The sequence below is a fragment of the Lynx rufus genome, unplaced genomic scaffold (assembly GCF_022079265.1).
Source record: "Lynx rufus isolate CCGP_SWC_20201006 ecotype Redwood Valley unplaced genomic scaffold, mLynRuf1.p SCAF_6, whole genome shotgun sequence".
NCBI classification, from domain to species: domain Eukaryota; kingdom Metazoa; phylum Chordata; class Mammalia; order Carnivora; family Felidae; genus Lynx; species Lynx rufus.
This window is the reverse complement of record NW_025814878.1, coordinates 135559020-135572728: the sequence shown is the minus strand read 5'-3', so window position 1 is coordinate 135572728 and position 13709 is coordinate 135559020. Positions and strand designations below refer to the sequence as shown.

The 13709-nt window shown below is 42.5% G+C and overlaps 1 protein-coding gene across 1 annotated transcript in view; it reads right to left on the bottom strand.

Moving 5' to 3' along the window:
* RNF144B (ring finger protein 144B) overlaps nt 1–13709 on the bottom strand; it is an 80387-nt gene that overhangs the window by 31243 nt on the left and 35435 nt on the right. The window contains exon 3 of the mRNA XM_047102700.1: nt 9774–9878. Within this exon, the coding sequence (XP_046958656.1) occupies nt 9774–9878 (105 nt within the window). The remainder of the gene's footprint in view (nt 1–9773; nt 9879–13709) is intronic.

Below are 13709 nucleotides of genomic sequence, written 5' to 3'. Positions count from 1 at the left end.
CAAATTAATGCAGTAAAAAGTCAACAACAGGAGAGATGGATGTTTAATTTTAAATTAGAAAAATAAATGTCATCAGGGGACACATTACTGCCAACGGGAAAGTCAGAGGTCTCTAATTTGTTTTGGGGGTTTTTTTGGTTACTCTACTTTGAATCTATCATTTTTCAGAGATCAAAGATTTTTATGGAATTAAGCCTTAGTAAGGTAAATCAAATTTTTTTCTATTGAAATTTGTGATTAAAAAAAAAAGTTAGTTCCATCACACCATTCTCTTCCCAGTCCCCCACCACTTAGATTTGCACTTTCTCCATATTCTGCTCCATGATCCAGGAACAGTATAGCACTGGCTAGAAGCCAGGGATACAGATGAGGAAAGGAGACCCAGAAGGTCCCCTCAAGGAACTTAAATTACTCAGAAGGCAATACAGACACATAAGGTTTTCTTTTTTTAATCTGCTCCTTGGGGAACAAAAATCCACATCTTGATCTTACAATTTGTTGGATATTAAGATTAGACTAGTTTTCTGAAATGTTTCTATTATACCCATGGCTTTAGGTCAGAGAAAGCCAGACCTTGTTAAAAAAAAAAAAAAAAAAAAAAAAAAAGATGACCCAAAGAATTAAAATCCTGGTTCCATTGCCATTGGGAGTAAGTCACCATTGCTCAAGGTTTTTTACCTGGAAATGAATATGTGAGGATAATTATTAAAGGCTCTATCAGGTCACAGGTTAAAGGGCTACTGCTTTAAAAACAAAACAAAACCCAAAACAATCACAATTACTCTAAAACTGATTGCAAAACTGAAACCCCAACAGAAGAGATTATAAAGAGGTGTCTTTTGATATATCACTCTCCTCTTCCTGCCAAAAAAGAAATTCCAAATTGTTCACAATCATATCAGAATGTTCCTTTTTAACTTTTCTTTTTGGAAATAATTTTAGACTCACAAAGAATTGCAAAACTTAGGTAGAGTTCCTAAATCCCATCCTCCCAACTTTTCCTTCTGTTAACACCTTACATAACCATGGCATGCATGCATGCATGCATGCATGCATGCATGCATTTATTTATTTATTTATTTATTTATTTATTTAGGGAGAGAGAGAGAGAGAGAGAAAGCACGCTCGAGAGGCAAGGGCACCAACAGAGGGGGAGAGAGATTCCCAAGCAGGCTCTGCACTCAGGCAGCGCAGAGCCCAACACAGGGCTCGAACTCATGAACTGTGAGATCATGACCTGAGCAGAGATCAAGAGTTGAACATTTTTTTAAATTTTTTTTTCAACGTTTATTTATTTTTGGGACAGAGAGAGACAGAGCATGAACGGGCGAGGGGCAGAGAGAGAGGGAGACACAGAATCGGAAACAGGCTCCAGGCCCCCGACGCGGGGCTCGAACTCACGAACCGCGAGATCGTGACCTGGCTGAAGTCGGACGCTTAACCGACTGCGCCACCCAGGCGCCCCAAGAGTTGAACACTTTAACCGACTAAGCCACCCAGGCATCCCATGGCTAATAATTAAAATAATGAAACTTACATTGACACAAAACAACAACTGCAAGTCTTATTCAAAGGTCAAAAACTGTTCCACTTATGTCTTTTTTTTTTTTTTTTTCAGTCCAAGATCCTGGATTGCATTTAATTGCTGTGCCTCTACTTAGCCTTCTCCAATCTGTGGCAAGTCCTCAGTTTGTCTTTGCCTTTCACAACCTTGACATGTTGGAAGAGTCCAGGCTAGTTATGTTGTACACTGTTCTCTGATTTGGGTTTGTCTGATGCATTCTCATGATTAGGTTGAGGCTGTGCATTTTTGGCAAGAATATCACAGAAGTGATGTTGAGCCATCAGGAGGTACATGAGGACACCCATCTCATTACTGGCAGTGTTGACTTTTTAGCTTGGTCAAGGTGGTGTCTACCAAATTTCTTCACCCTTTGTCATCAGCAAAGGTTCTCGCAGGGATACATTTTGAGATTCTGCAAATATCCTCTTTCTCATCGTACCTTTGCTCCACTATTGTTGTATCTATTGATAATTCTCGCCTACAATAGTTATTACTGTGGTAATTGCTTAATGACGATTTTCTATTTCTACCCTTCATTCTGTATTTGTTAATTAGAATTCTACTGAAAGAAATTTCAGAAATTAGAATTTCTACTGAAAGAAAGAGCTGTCCCTTACTTCCCCAAAGAAGACATCCAGATGGCCAACAGACACACAAAAAAATTCTCAACATCATGCATCATCAGGGAAATACAAATCAAAACCACAATGAGATACCACCTCACACCTGTCAGAATGGCGAACATTAACAACTCAGGCAACAACAGATGTTGCAAGGATGCGGAGAAAGAGGATCTCTTTTGCATTGTTGGTAGGAATGCAAGCTGGTGCAGCCACTCTGGAAAACAGTATGGAGGTTCCTCAAAAAACGACCCACTAGTAGGTATTTATCCAAGGGATACAGGTGTGCTGTTTCTGAGGGACACATGCACCCCAATGTTTACAGCAGCACTATCAACAATAGCCGAAGTATGGAAAGAGCCCAAATGTCCATCAACAGATGAATGGATAAAGAAGATGTGGTGTGTGTGTGTGTGTGTGTGTGTGTACATATACATGTGTGCACACGTGGGCGCACAAACACACACACACACACTGGAGTATTACTCAGCAATCAAAAAGAATGAAATCTTGCCATCTGCAACTACGTGGTTGGAACAGGAGGGTATTATGCTGAGCGAAATTAGAGAAAGACATATCATATGACTTCCCTCATATGAGGAATCTAATATACAAAGCAGATGAACATAAGGAAAGGGAAAGAAAAATAATGTAAAAACAGGGAGGGGGACAAAACATAAGAGACTCTTAAATATAGAGAACAAACAGAGGGTTGCTAGAGGGGTTATGGCGGGGGTGATGGGCTGAATGGGTAAGGGGCACTAGGGAATCTATTCCTGAAACCATTGTTGCACTATATGCTAACTAACTTGGATGTAAACTTAAAAATTAATTAATTTTAAAAAAAACAAAGATCAGTCCCTTCTCTCCCATTTATTATTCATTTATTTATTCAGGTCAGTATGGACTACTGATATTTTTTTTATTCAGTGGGTTCTAATCCACTAATAACCAGACCCACATTCAAGCTGTAGAAACAAACATTCCTAAGTATCTTCTCAACCACCAACAGGACGATTGCCTCAGATCAACTACTAAAAAATTCTTACCTTGATTTAAAGTGATTTTTTTTTTGCTATTTCTCCTTTGAAATTTATATTAATCTGCCTGTTCAAGAAAAAAGAAAAACTTCTCTCTCCTCCTATGAAAAACCACTTTTTCTCATCCTCATCATTCTAGAAATTCTTTCCAAAAAGAAAGAAAATTTAATTCAAAGATAAAATAAGTTCAGTTTCATTTTAACAGAACAAAAGCAGTAACATCAGAACAATAAGAACAAAAGCTACTAATTGCCCATAATCTCTATCTTTTTTTTCTGGTAAAAATTAACCTGAGAGGATTCAGGTCCTACTTTGCTGAAAGTCTTCACTTTTCCATTCCACTCCAACTGTAGCCGAGCATAACCAGGGCTCTCAGGATATACATACACGTCAGGGGGGTGCTAGAAATGTTACACATGAAGGTTAACTGGATAGACCTAACATTCACAACTGAGAAGAAATTAAAGGTGAGGCACCCCCTCGTTTACTATATTAACTATGATTATAATATTTGAGCAGACATCACCACCTACACCGACATTAGTCCTACAAAAGCCAAAGAAGAAAAAGGGGGGCAGAGAGCGGAGCCTGTTTGCCAGAGAAACATTTATGCCGAAAGCGGTGTATTCCCATAATACTGAAAATTGTTGAATATCTTGCAAATAAAATACTATATATGATTAAAATACATATTGTCTTTTAGTCAGGAAAATGAAATGGTTCCAACATCGAAGCTAGGGGTGGGCTTCATGTAAGTACCTCTCATCAAGGTCTAGAAAGCCAGGTGAGAAGAGAAAAAGAAAAAAGAAAAGCCTAGTCTTTACTTGGGTTTGGCCTTTCAAATCATATTTCTGCTACAGTTGCTTTAAAAAATCAAAGAGACCCAACAAAGAATGCAAGGGACCAGTATATTTGAAGATGGAATTGACCACGAGATCATTATAGCATGTCAAGACCTTGGCAATTTTTGAGGGGCTATGACTTGCAAAAATGCTGGCAAAAAAAAAAAAAACCAGTCCCAGTTTTATGGATAAGTGCCTTATCACACTTACACAAAAATTACCAATGTTTCTTATCTTGACCCAGAAAATAAGAACCGCACTTTCTACCCAAAAAGGAAAAATGGCACATCCATCGAGTGTACTAACCAAGCTCACATCTCCTTCCCTACATACAAGATACGGAACCTGCTGGAAAAAACAAGAGGGTATAACTGTCTGAGAAACCAGAAGGCAGGGCCCTCTGGGGACGTGGAAAAGATGGCGGAAGCTAGAACTGCAGGGCCAGAATTATCCTCACAATTCCCTCAAGAGGGCTGCCTTTGCTACTCTTTATTCACCTGTCCACAGAGGCTTCCGTGCACCTTCCCACACCGTCCCCTGCCTCTCTCCCCCGCCTGCTCTGTGGGTAAAAGGGATATGCCCATGAGCACATCCATGTGGCACATTCATCCCATTGCTGCTTATTCTTCTTATAGCCGCCTTTAAAGGAAAAGCTCAGAATCAGAAACGTTATTCTCCATTTATAATTGGTTTTTAATTTTTTTTAATGTTTATTTTTGAGAAAGAGAGAGAGTACAAGTCGGGAAGGGGCAGAGAGAGAGAGAGAGAGAGAGGGAGGGAGACAGAGAATCGTAAGCAGGCTCTGCCCTGTCAGCACAGAGCCCGATGTGGGGCTCGAACCCACAAACCACGAGGATCACGACCTGTGCGGAAATCAGATGCTCAACCGACTAAGCCACCCAGGCACCCCCATTTATACGCAGTTTTAAAGCAGAGCCTTAAATACATTCCGAAATAAAATTCAACTGGGAATCTCAAGAATATCTATTAACGCCGGCATAGCAGATTTATCTGTCGCCACCCCACGTTTCGACTCTTCTCGGGCTAACATGCATCGCAGCCAAAGGTTATGACAGACACACTTTGGTCCCTTCCCGTGCAGATCTTTCAACCGCAGCAACAGGGCTCTGGCTGCCTGCCTGGGCGTCCTCCTCCTCCCTCTCTGCCCCACCTCACACTGATGATACGAAGGAAGAGTGTGAGAAGAGATGGCAAGTGGGGGCTGTGCTGACAGGGACTTTGTGGGGAACACACGGATCGCTCTAATTCCAGCAACCTTTACCGAAACCACCCCAATAAACACGCAACAGGAGTAAAAACCGTATTTATTTTGCAAACGTAGCTTCAAATTCCTTAGCACGCCACTGCCCCCCGTTCCTCTCTCCTGGTCCTCCACGGTGCCTCACCCTAAAGCCCCTCCTGTAGAAATTCTGCAGCCCCCATTCTTGGTGCATCCTTGCTCTGGTGCATGTGGGGGCTCTAGCAGCCAAATGCAGGCGGGTCATTTCAATGCCCCAGGAGCTAGGGGGAGGGCTGGTTGTTGAGAAGCTGTTCTCGGCCCTCCACTGCCAGCTGGCAGAGAGAGGAAGCTCCATCACTCAGGCCATGTAATGGTAGGTATGTGCTCACCACTCCAAGTTTACAGGCCCCAGACACACGGCTCGGGCTCCCCCAGCAAGTGGCGGGTGCTATTTCCCTTCCACTGTGAGGGAAGGGCTCCATTAGTCATCGCCGTTAGAACAGGGCTACTAACTCCCAGGGGAGGACTTGCCTGAAGTAGAGCTATGAGCAAACAATCTGCGCCCCACCTCTCGTAAGTCCATGTTGGGCACGATTCCTGGGTCAAGCACGTGAGGAGAGTCCTGCCACGGCCGGCAGTACCTGATGGTGCAAGGAAGGCCAAGTTTTACTCTTCCGGGGCCCCCAGCGGGGTGACCTGTAGCCACCGCCTCCCACCAACTCGCGTGACGTGCAAGAAAAGATGCCTTTTCTGTTTCCTCCATAAGCCAAGGGTACTTGGATGGGGCATTAAGTGTCTTGCTAATGAAGCTACTCCTGATAAACAAAAGTGCAGGGGCAGAGCCACAGCTGAGCTCATAGGAAGCGGTAGGAAGGCAGGCAGGACCCACAGCGAACAGGAGGCGGACGCCAGGAGCACAGGCAACCATGTGAGTGAGATCTACACTGGAAAGCATTTAGAGAAAAGAGCCTAAATTGCTGGCGTCCCCTGAAGGTAAAGAAATGTTACGCTACCATGCATCTTAGAAGACAATGGATGATGAAGAACCACGCACATGGAAACATAAACAGCAGCAGCACCAAGGGAACTCGAGTCTTAACTATCATTTTTAACATGCAAAGTATGTCTCCGCATTACCTGTATGATTAAACATTTTTTTTAAAGGCAGAGTAAGTAGTTATAGAGACAGAATCCAGTCAAGCAATGAGTTGGGTGACGGCATTGTGATATACTTGATCATATCTGGATTAAGATCTATTATAATAATAACTATGTAAGAGAAAGCTTGATGTAAATGAAGCCAGAAAGGAAGATGGTCCAGCCCAAGTTCACGTGTATGTGGTATCTGCTTTGAAAGGAGTGGTCCCAGGGATGCCTGGGTGGCTCAGTAGGTTAAACATCCAGCTCTCGATTTCGGATCAGGTCATGATCCCAGAGTTGAGATGGAGTCCCACGTTGGGCTCTGCATCGGGCATGGAGCCTGCTTAAGATATTCTCTCTCTCTCTCTCTCTCTCTCTCTCTCTCTCTCTCTCCCCTGCTCACACTCTCCAAATTAATCAATGAATTAAAAATTAATTTTTAAAAACAAGTGGCCCCATATAAACTGATAAAGCTACCAAATATCTCTAACATAATACCCTATTCATGTCTCAATTCAAAAGGAGAGACTGTCACTACTACCCTCACAATATTGTACTCTGTGGGAAAACACAAGTGGCCAGTTGGTTAGGAACTTTGATTACTACACATCCGTGCCCATCTTTAGTCAGGCTCTTCAGCAAGTGGGTACAGAAACGGTCCTTTAATGCCTTGGGTGCCTTCTTGCTCACCTAATGGGAAACAGACTTTAAGGAATTGAAGAAATAACCATAGTTTTTAGTTCAGAGGATGTTTTTGTTCTGGTTTTTGTCAAATAGCCTTTGGTAATTTCTAAGAGACACTATGGGTTTGTTTGGTTTCCGTACAGCCTAAAAGTTAAAACCGTTTTGAGAGTCAAACTGGGTACACAGAGTACCAGGGAAGTGTGAATGAGGATGTACAACAGGAAAAGGGTAAGAAATAAGACAGGGGTGAGAACTGCAGGGGAGTGTGAAAAGAAAATTCTATACTAAGAAAATCAGAAAAGTCGAACTCTGTTCTAGAGAACGGCAAGACAAACCACGGACCGTCTTCACTCACTCGCCTAAACACATGGGCTCTAACATTTGATAACCCAAGATTCCGTGGCTAGTGGTTACCATCCACTTAAAAGTCTAGAACCTGCCATGCCACCGAACTTTCCACAATGGTGGAGATGCTGTATTCTGTGGTGTCTAATTGGGCCACCATGAGCCACGTGTGGTTACTACTGAGCACCTGAAACATGACTAGTGCAACCAAAGGAATGAATTTTTAATTTTATTTAATTTTAATTAATTTTAATGTAAGCAGCCACATGGAGCTAGCAGCTACTGGATTGGAGAGCTTAAGGTCCAGAACACAGGAATGTGGCTCATTTCAAATGCCTTTGAAACTTTATCAAACTATTCATTTCACTTATTTTTAATAGACTTTGCATACATAAATTAACTAGGATTTCCTATGAGACACAGCTCTTGCTGCCTGCTTCATGTCAGGCATTTGACTTACTAGAACTATCTTACTTGTCACCAGGTTAATTGCCACTCTGCTAGATCAGAAGCTTCAGGAGGGCAACGCTGGGCCGGGCTTACTCGCGTCTCTATCCTGGCCTGACACAGGTCACTGCATGCTTAGGAAACACTGCTCGCTGACGAGAGTATCAGAGAAGCAAATCAAAGAGGAAGCATCTTTTCTAGAAGGACTGTGCATAGAACGATGCTCCTGAACCCCCAAGGCTTATTTTAAAACCCATTTCCAAGTTGTACAAATCAATAGTATCCTTGGTAGCTAACTCAATCTTTCTCCACTTTAATTTCCTTCCACCCCTTCCTCAAACAAAAGTAACCAAGATTTCTCACCTCAGGATTATGTATTCAATATTACTTTTTTATCAAAAAATTCAATTATTTCATGGTTTTCCTAAAACGAATCACTTCTAAACCATTATGTGTTCTTTTCATTTTTCCCTAAAAACCACGTCAAGCTTACTTGCACCACCTCAGTGATAGTCTATAAGCCGAACATGGGAGACCCAGATGCAGAATGGTTACAAAGGGTCTATTAACATCTTTTGGACTGTTTAGCTTACAGATCAAAGGATATATATGTAAAAGAATATGTATTTGTAAACAAAGCATATCCACACATGCATACATATCCACACATATATATGTATATATTTCCACATACACATATACATACCACTGAGTCTCCAAGTCCTTTATCATATCATCTACTTACCTCATTCCACTTTTTTTTTTCAATGTTTATTTATTTTCAAGACACAGGGAGAGACAGAGCATGAGCATGGGAGGAGCAGGTAGAGAGAGACACACACACACACAGAATCCGAAGCAGGCTCCAGGCTCTGAGCTGTCAGCACAGAGCCCGACGTGGGGCTCGAACCTGTGAACCATGAGATCATGACCTGAGCCAAAGTTGGATGCTTAACCGACTGAGCCACCCAGGCGCCCCTACTTCATTCCACTCTTAAAGCCAAATAGTTATGGTGGCCAGAAAGAACTGGATTAGAATTCTAGCTCTTCTACTTTTTAGATATGCACTCTTGGGAAAATTACTTAAACCCTCTGGGCTCCCATTTCCTAAGTTTGGTGAAGGGATTGGATGGTATACCAGCTACGAATGATTCCAGAAGAGCACCTGATGCACAGCAGGCATACTGTATTTGCCGAACGAATAACTGATTTCCTCTGTTTCTTGGGCCCTCTTTCCCAGGCTTACAAACTTCCCCAAAATGGGCAAGAGCTGGTTATCCTCTGATTTAAAGTGAGCAGGACTTGAAGATTAAAAGCAGATTCAAGGGCAAGCTAATGATCAGGGATTGAAGAAACGAAGCAAAGAGATAGATCACAGTCTTAAGAAAATGGGGGAAGAACTCACTCAAAAAAGACATTTCTGATGCCCGACAAAGATCAAACAAAACTCCTGTGGAAATCGTCCGACTCAGTCTACCTTTGTAGGATGGCACCATTTCTAATGTCTATAACTGGTTGAAATCTGTCATCTGTTTATCTTTAAAGTATTAAAGATCACAAGACTCCTCGTTACTCAGCCTCCATAGCACACATTTGGTAAATGTGGTTTCTAGCACCTTCGCCCATTCTAGAGCTTCTCCAACACTCAGACGGCATTTATAAACAGATCTGAGATACAGCTTTAACACCTTATATGAAGGATCCATAGGTATGCAGAAATCAAGTACTCCTTTAAAAAGTTAGCCTCTGTATTTTGTGTCTAGACTCCCTGGTGGGGAAGTACATAAAGAGTCAAGATCCTACAGAATAATGTCAACAGGAAAGGGGGAAGGTCACGGCACTCATCCGTACCTCCGCTTCCTGCAGGATCCCGCGGCCGAGGCACACCGTGTCGGGGCAAGAGATGGGAGACCCGCATCCCTCTCGGATTGCCAGCTGCAGGTACTGCTTCAAGCACTAGAAGAAGAAAAAAGACAATTACCCATCGCGTTACAGTAGCACCAAGGTTATGTAACTGCTGCTGCCTCTTCCTTCCTTCCTTGGCAGTCCTGGGGCTCTTGGACTCAGGAAACATCAGTTATCCCAAGTGTGAACAGTAAGAGCCATCACTTTGGAAAGAAGGCAAGACAGGCGATTAATTATGTATGACCTCAATATCGAGTTTATTCAAGGCCACAAGTCAAACTCCCGTAAGCTCACACATTTCATCCCCCACAGGTTTGGCAAAGAAGAACCACTCTTTTGCACTAATGGCAAATGCCTTCTCTTTACTTTTTCTCTTTTTTAACTTCTATGACTTCCTAATTCCGTTCTTACCTAGTAGTCCTTTGCCCTAAAGTAGAACCCTGTGACTCTCATGCAGAGAGAGCCAGACAGAATCAAAATACAGCTGATCCTTGAACAACACAGGTTTGAACTGCATGGGCCCACTGATATGTAGGTTTTTTTAAATAAATACGGTATAGTACAGCAAATGTATTTTCTCTTATGATTTTCTTAATATTTTCTGTAGCCTACTTTATTGCAAGAATACAGTATATAATACATATACAAAACGTGCTAATCAACTGTTTATCAGGAAGGCTTCTAGTCAACAGTAGGCAAGTTTTGGGGGAGTCAAAAGTTATATGTAGATCTTCAACTTCATGGGAGGGGTGTCGGGGCCCCTAACCCTTGTGTGGTTCAAGGGTCAATTGTAAGATTAAGGCACTGACTTATGTAGGAACACTCATAATAGTAAATACACCTGGGAAATATAATGTCAAAGACAATTTGGGAGAATGAGACATTCCCAAAACTATGGGCTTTGGTGGATGCTTTGGTGAGGAGGTTTGAGTAGAACCTGGGGAAAGAAGAAATTGGATTGAAAAAAGAAACCCAGAAAGAAGAGGGATAATACCAAGAACAAACTTAGTCTTCTCACTGCCTATTGTACCTGGATCGTGGCTAGTGGATGAAGACGGGGTCAGACTGAGAAGGCAGGAGAGGGGCTGGCAGCATTAAGGGAAAACTCCAACTCCCCCCTTCTCCCTCCCAACCCAGCCCAACACACCCACAGGAGATTGAGGGCCACCGTTCCAGAAGACAGAACTCTTAGGAAATCCAGAAGTTGACTCCTCAATTTCTACTAATTTGCTCATAATTGGTGAGCTGTGTGTGCATGACAAAAGGTCAAGCACACATGCTGGAGGACAACACCGAAAAAATACATAAGCCAGTCGATGAATTAATGATTCTTATAAAGTGGTGATCATTTAAAACTGAGTTCAGATTTTTCAAATTTATACACTTATGTATCAACCTGTCTCATTACAAATATTGCTATTGTACCAACCTTTTATTAAAGCTTAACTACTAGGGCACCTGGGTGGCTCAGTCTTCTAGGCATCCGACTCTTGATTTCAGCTCAGGTCATGATCTCAGGGTTCGTGAGTTTGAGCCCCATGTTGGGCTCCGTGCTGACAGTGCGAAGCCTGCTTGGGATTCTCTCTCTCCACGCACCGCCCCAGGGCCTCTGTCTTCCCTTCCCCCACTCACAGGTGCGCTCTCTCTCTCTCTCTCTCAAAACAAGTAAACATTAAAAAAAAAAAAAAAAAAGCTTAATAGGGGCACCTAGGTAGCTCAGTCAGTTAAGCGTCTGATTTTGGCTCAGGTCATGATCTCATGGTTCATGAGTTCAAGCCCCGCGTTGGGCTCTGTGCTGACAGCTCAGAGCCTGGAGCCTGCTTCAAATTCTGTGTCTCCCTCTCTCTCTGCCCCTCCCCTACTCGTGCTCTGTCTCTCTCAAAAATAAACATTAAAAAAAAAAAACAAAGTAAAAAAATTTTAAAAAGCTTAATATTAAATAAATTCTATGGTCAGAATACTGATGCTGTAATACTGAACCCATTCTGAACCCAATTATAAATGATCACCACTTTAAACTATGCTAAATTCATACAATGGAATACTGAGGAATCATGAAAAATGTTTTCAAATGGTGTTTAAAGACATGGAGAGATGCTCAGTATGAATTGGAAAAGAAAAGATGATTTGGTATGAACTGGAGAATAAAGACATCTGGGAACAGGGGTCCTTCTAAGGAGTTCCTCCGGCAGTGGACTGCATATAGGTACTGTATTTTAGCTCTTACTTTCTTGTTGGAGACAACGGTGAACGATCATTTGCTCTAGGAGTTACTGTGCTAACATGGTCTCTTGTAACAAGAAGAAAGGGAAACACAGGAGAGCCAGAGCAAGGAAATGTGGGGAAGAATTTCAGTGCACAGGCCAAACTCGAGAGGAGCAGCAAAGCTGGCTCACAGAAAGGAGGGCCACACCAAGGGACGAGTGAATCAACGATGCGAAGGCCTGTCCACCGGCTCTGCTCCTAAGGACCTGTCTGCCATCCCTGTGCCACACAGACTCCAGTGTGACCACCTTGATACCCACAGCTGCCCCTTGACATTTGAGCAGAGAGACTCTGAAAATGTACGGTCTCTAGGCTCAGGGGGGAGGTATCTGAGAAAACAGAGTGAACTGTGCCGTGAACACCTATCAGAATATCTGGGCCCTAACCATGGTTCCACTCCATCAGGTGACAAGAGGAAAGTTACTTAAACTGCTCCCCAGACTCGCTTCTCTTAATTGAAAAAACAAGCAACAACAATACCTGTTATGGTTACCTCACAGGGCTTAAAACCCTCATACACAAAAAAAAAAAAAAAAAAAAAAAAAAAAACCCTCATACACACAAACACAAACCTGGAATACTGTATACGGGAACCCTTTGAAAATTCTTAAATTGCAGGGTATTTGGTTTTATTTCTACCTCCACATGATCTTAGACTTTCTAGTGGAAGCTTTCTGGGGAAATGTTAATCCTTTGACCTTCTGACATTACCCTTTCTCCACTCCCTTCAGAAAACCAGTTAAGTCACTGTGGTACAGAAGCTCCGTAAACAGAATAGCTATTTGTAACAGAACATCATACATACCTCTATTCAAGCCTCTCCTCAGAACTATTTGCATCCAGGGGCACCCGGGTGGCTCAGTTGGTTAAGCGTCCGACCTTAGCTCAGGTCATGATCTCCCAGTTCGTGGGTTCGAGCCCTGTTTTGGGCTCTGTGCTGACAGCTCAGAGCCTGGAGCCTGCTTCGGATTTTGTATCCCCCCTCCCTCTGCCCCTCCTCCATTCATGCTCTTTCTCAAAACTAAACATTAAAAAAAATTAAAAAAAGAACTATTTGCATCTACTGAAAAAGCTTAGAGTTAAATACAAACTATAGATAGACTATGTGAGCCTGTACAGGCAAAAAAAAAAAAAAAAAATCATTTCAATGTATATTGCAAACTTGTAAAATTGAACTATAAGCTTTCCCAAGAGTTTACAACAGATTTTTTTTTTTAATTTTCTAAGTTTATTTATTTTGAGAGAGAGAGCAAGTAAGCAGGGGCGGGGCAGAGAGAGGGAGGGAGAGAATCCCAAGCAGGCTCCCCACTGTCGGCACACAGTCTAATGCGGGGCTTGAACCCACGAACTGTGAGAACATGACCTGAGGCAAGATCAAGAGTCAGACGCTTAACTGAGGCACCCAGGCGCCCCTGCAACAGATATTCTATTTGTTAATGTCATGTTCTTAGGTACGGCAGCCACGACATGTAAACCCAGTGACTTCTCAAGCTGCCATCAAGAACTCTTGTGGCCACAACACTACGTGAACCATGATTTTAGGAGAGAAGTTACAGCTGTATACACTGACTGTAGGGTATAATATATACGTATATACCCTACACGCCCTTTTTTTTA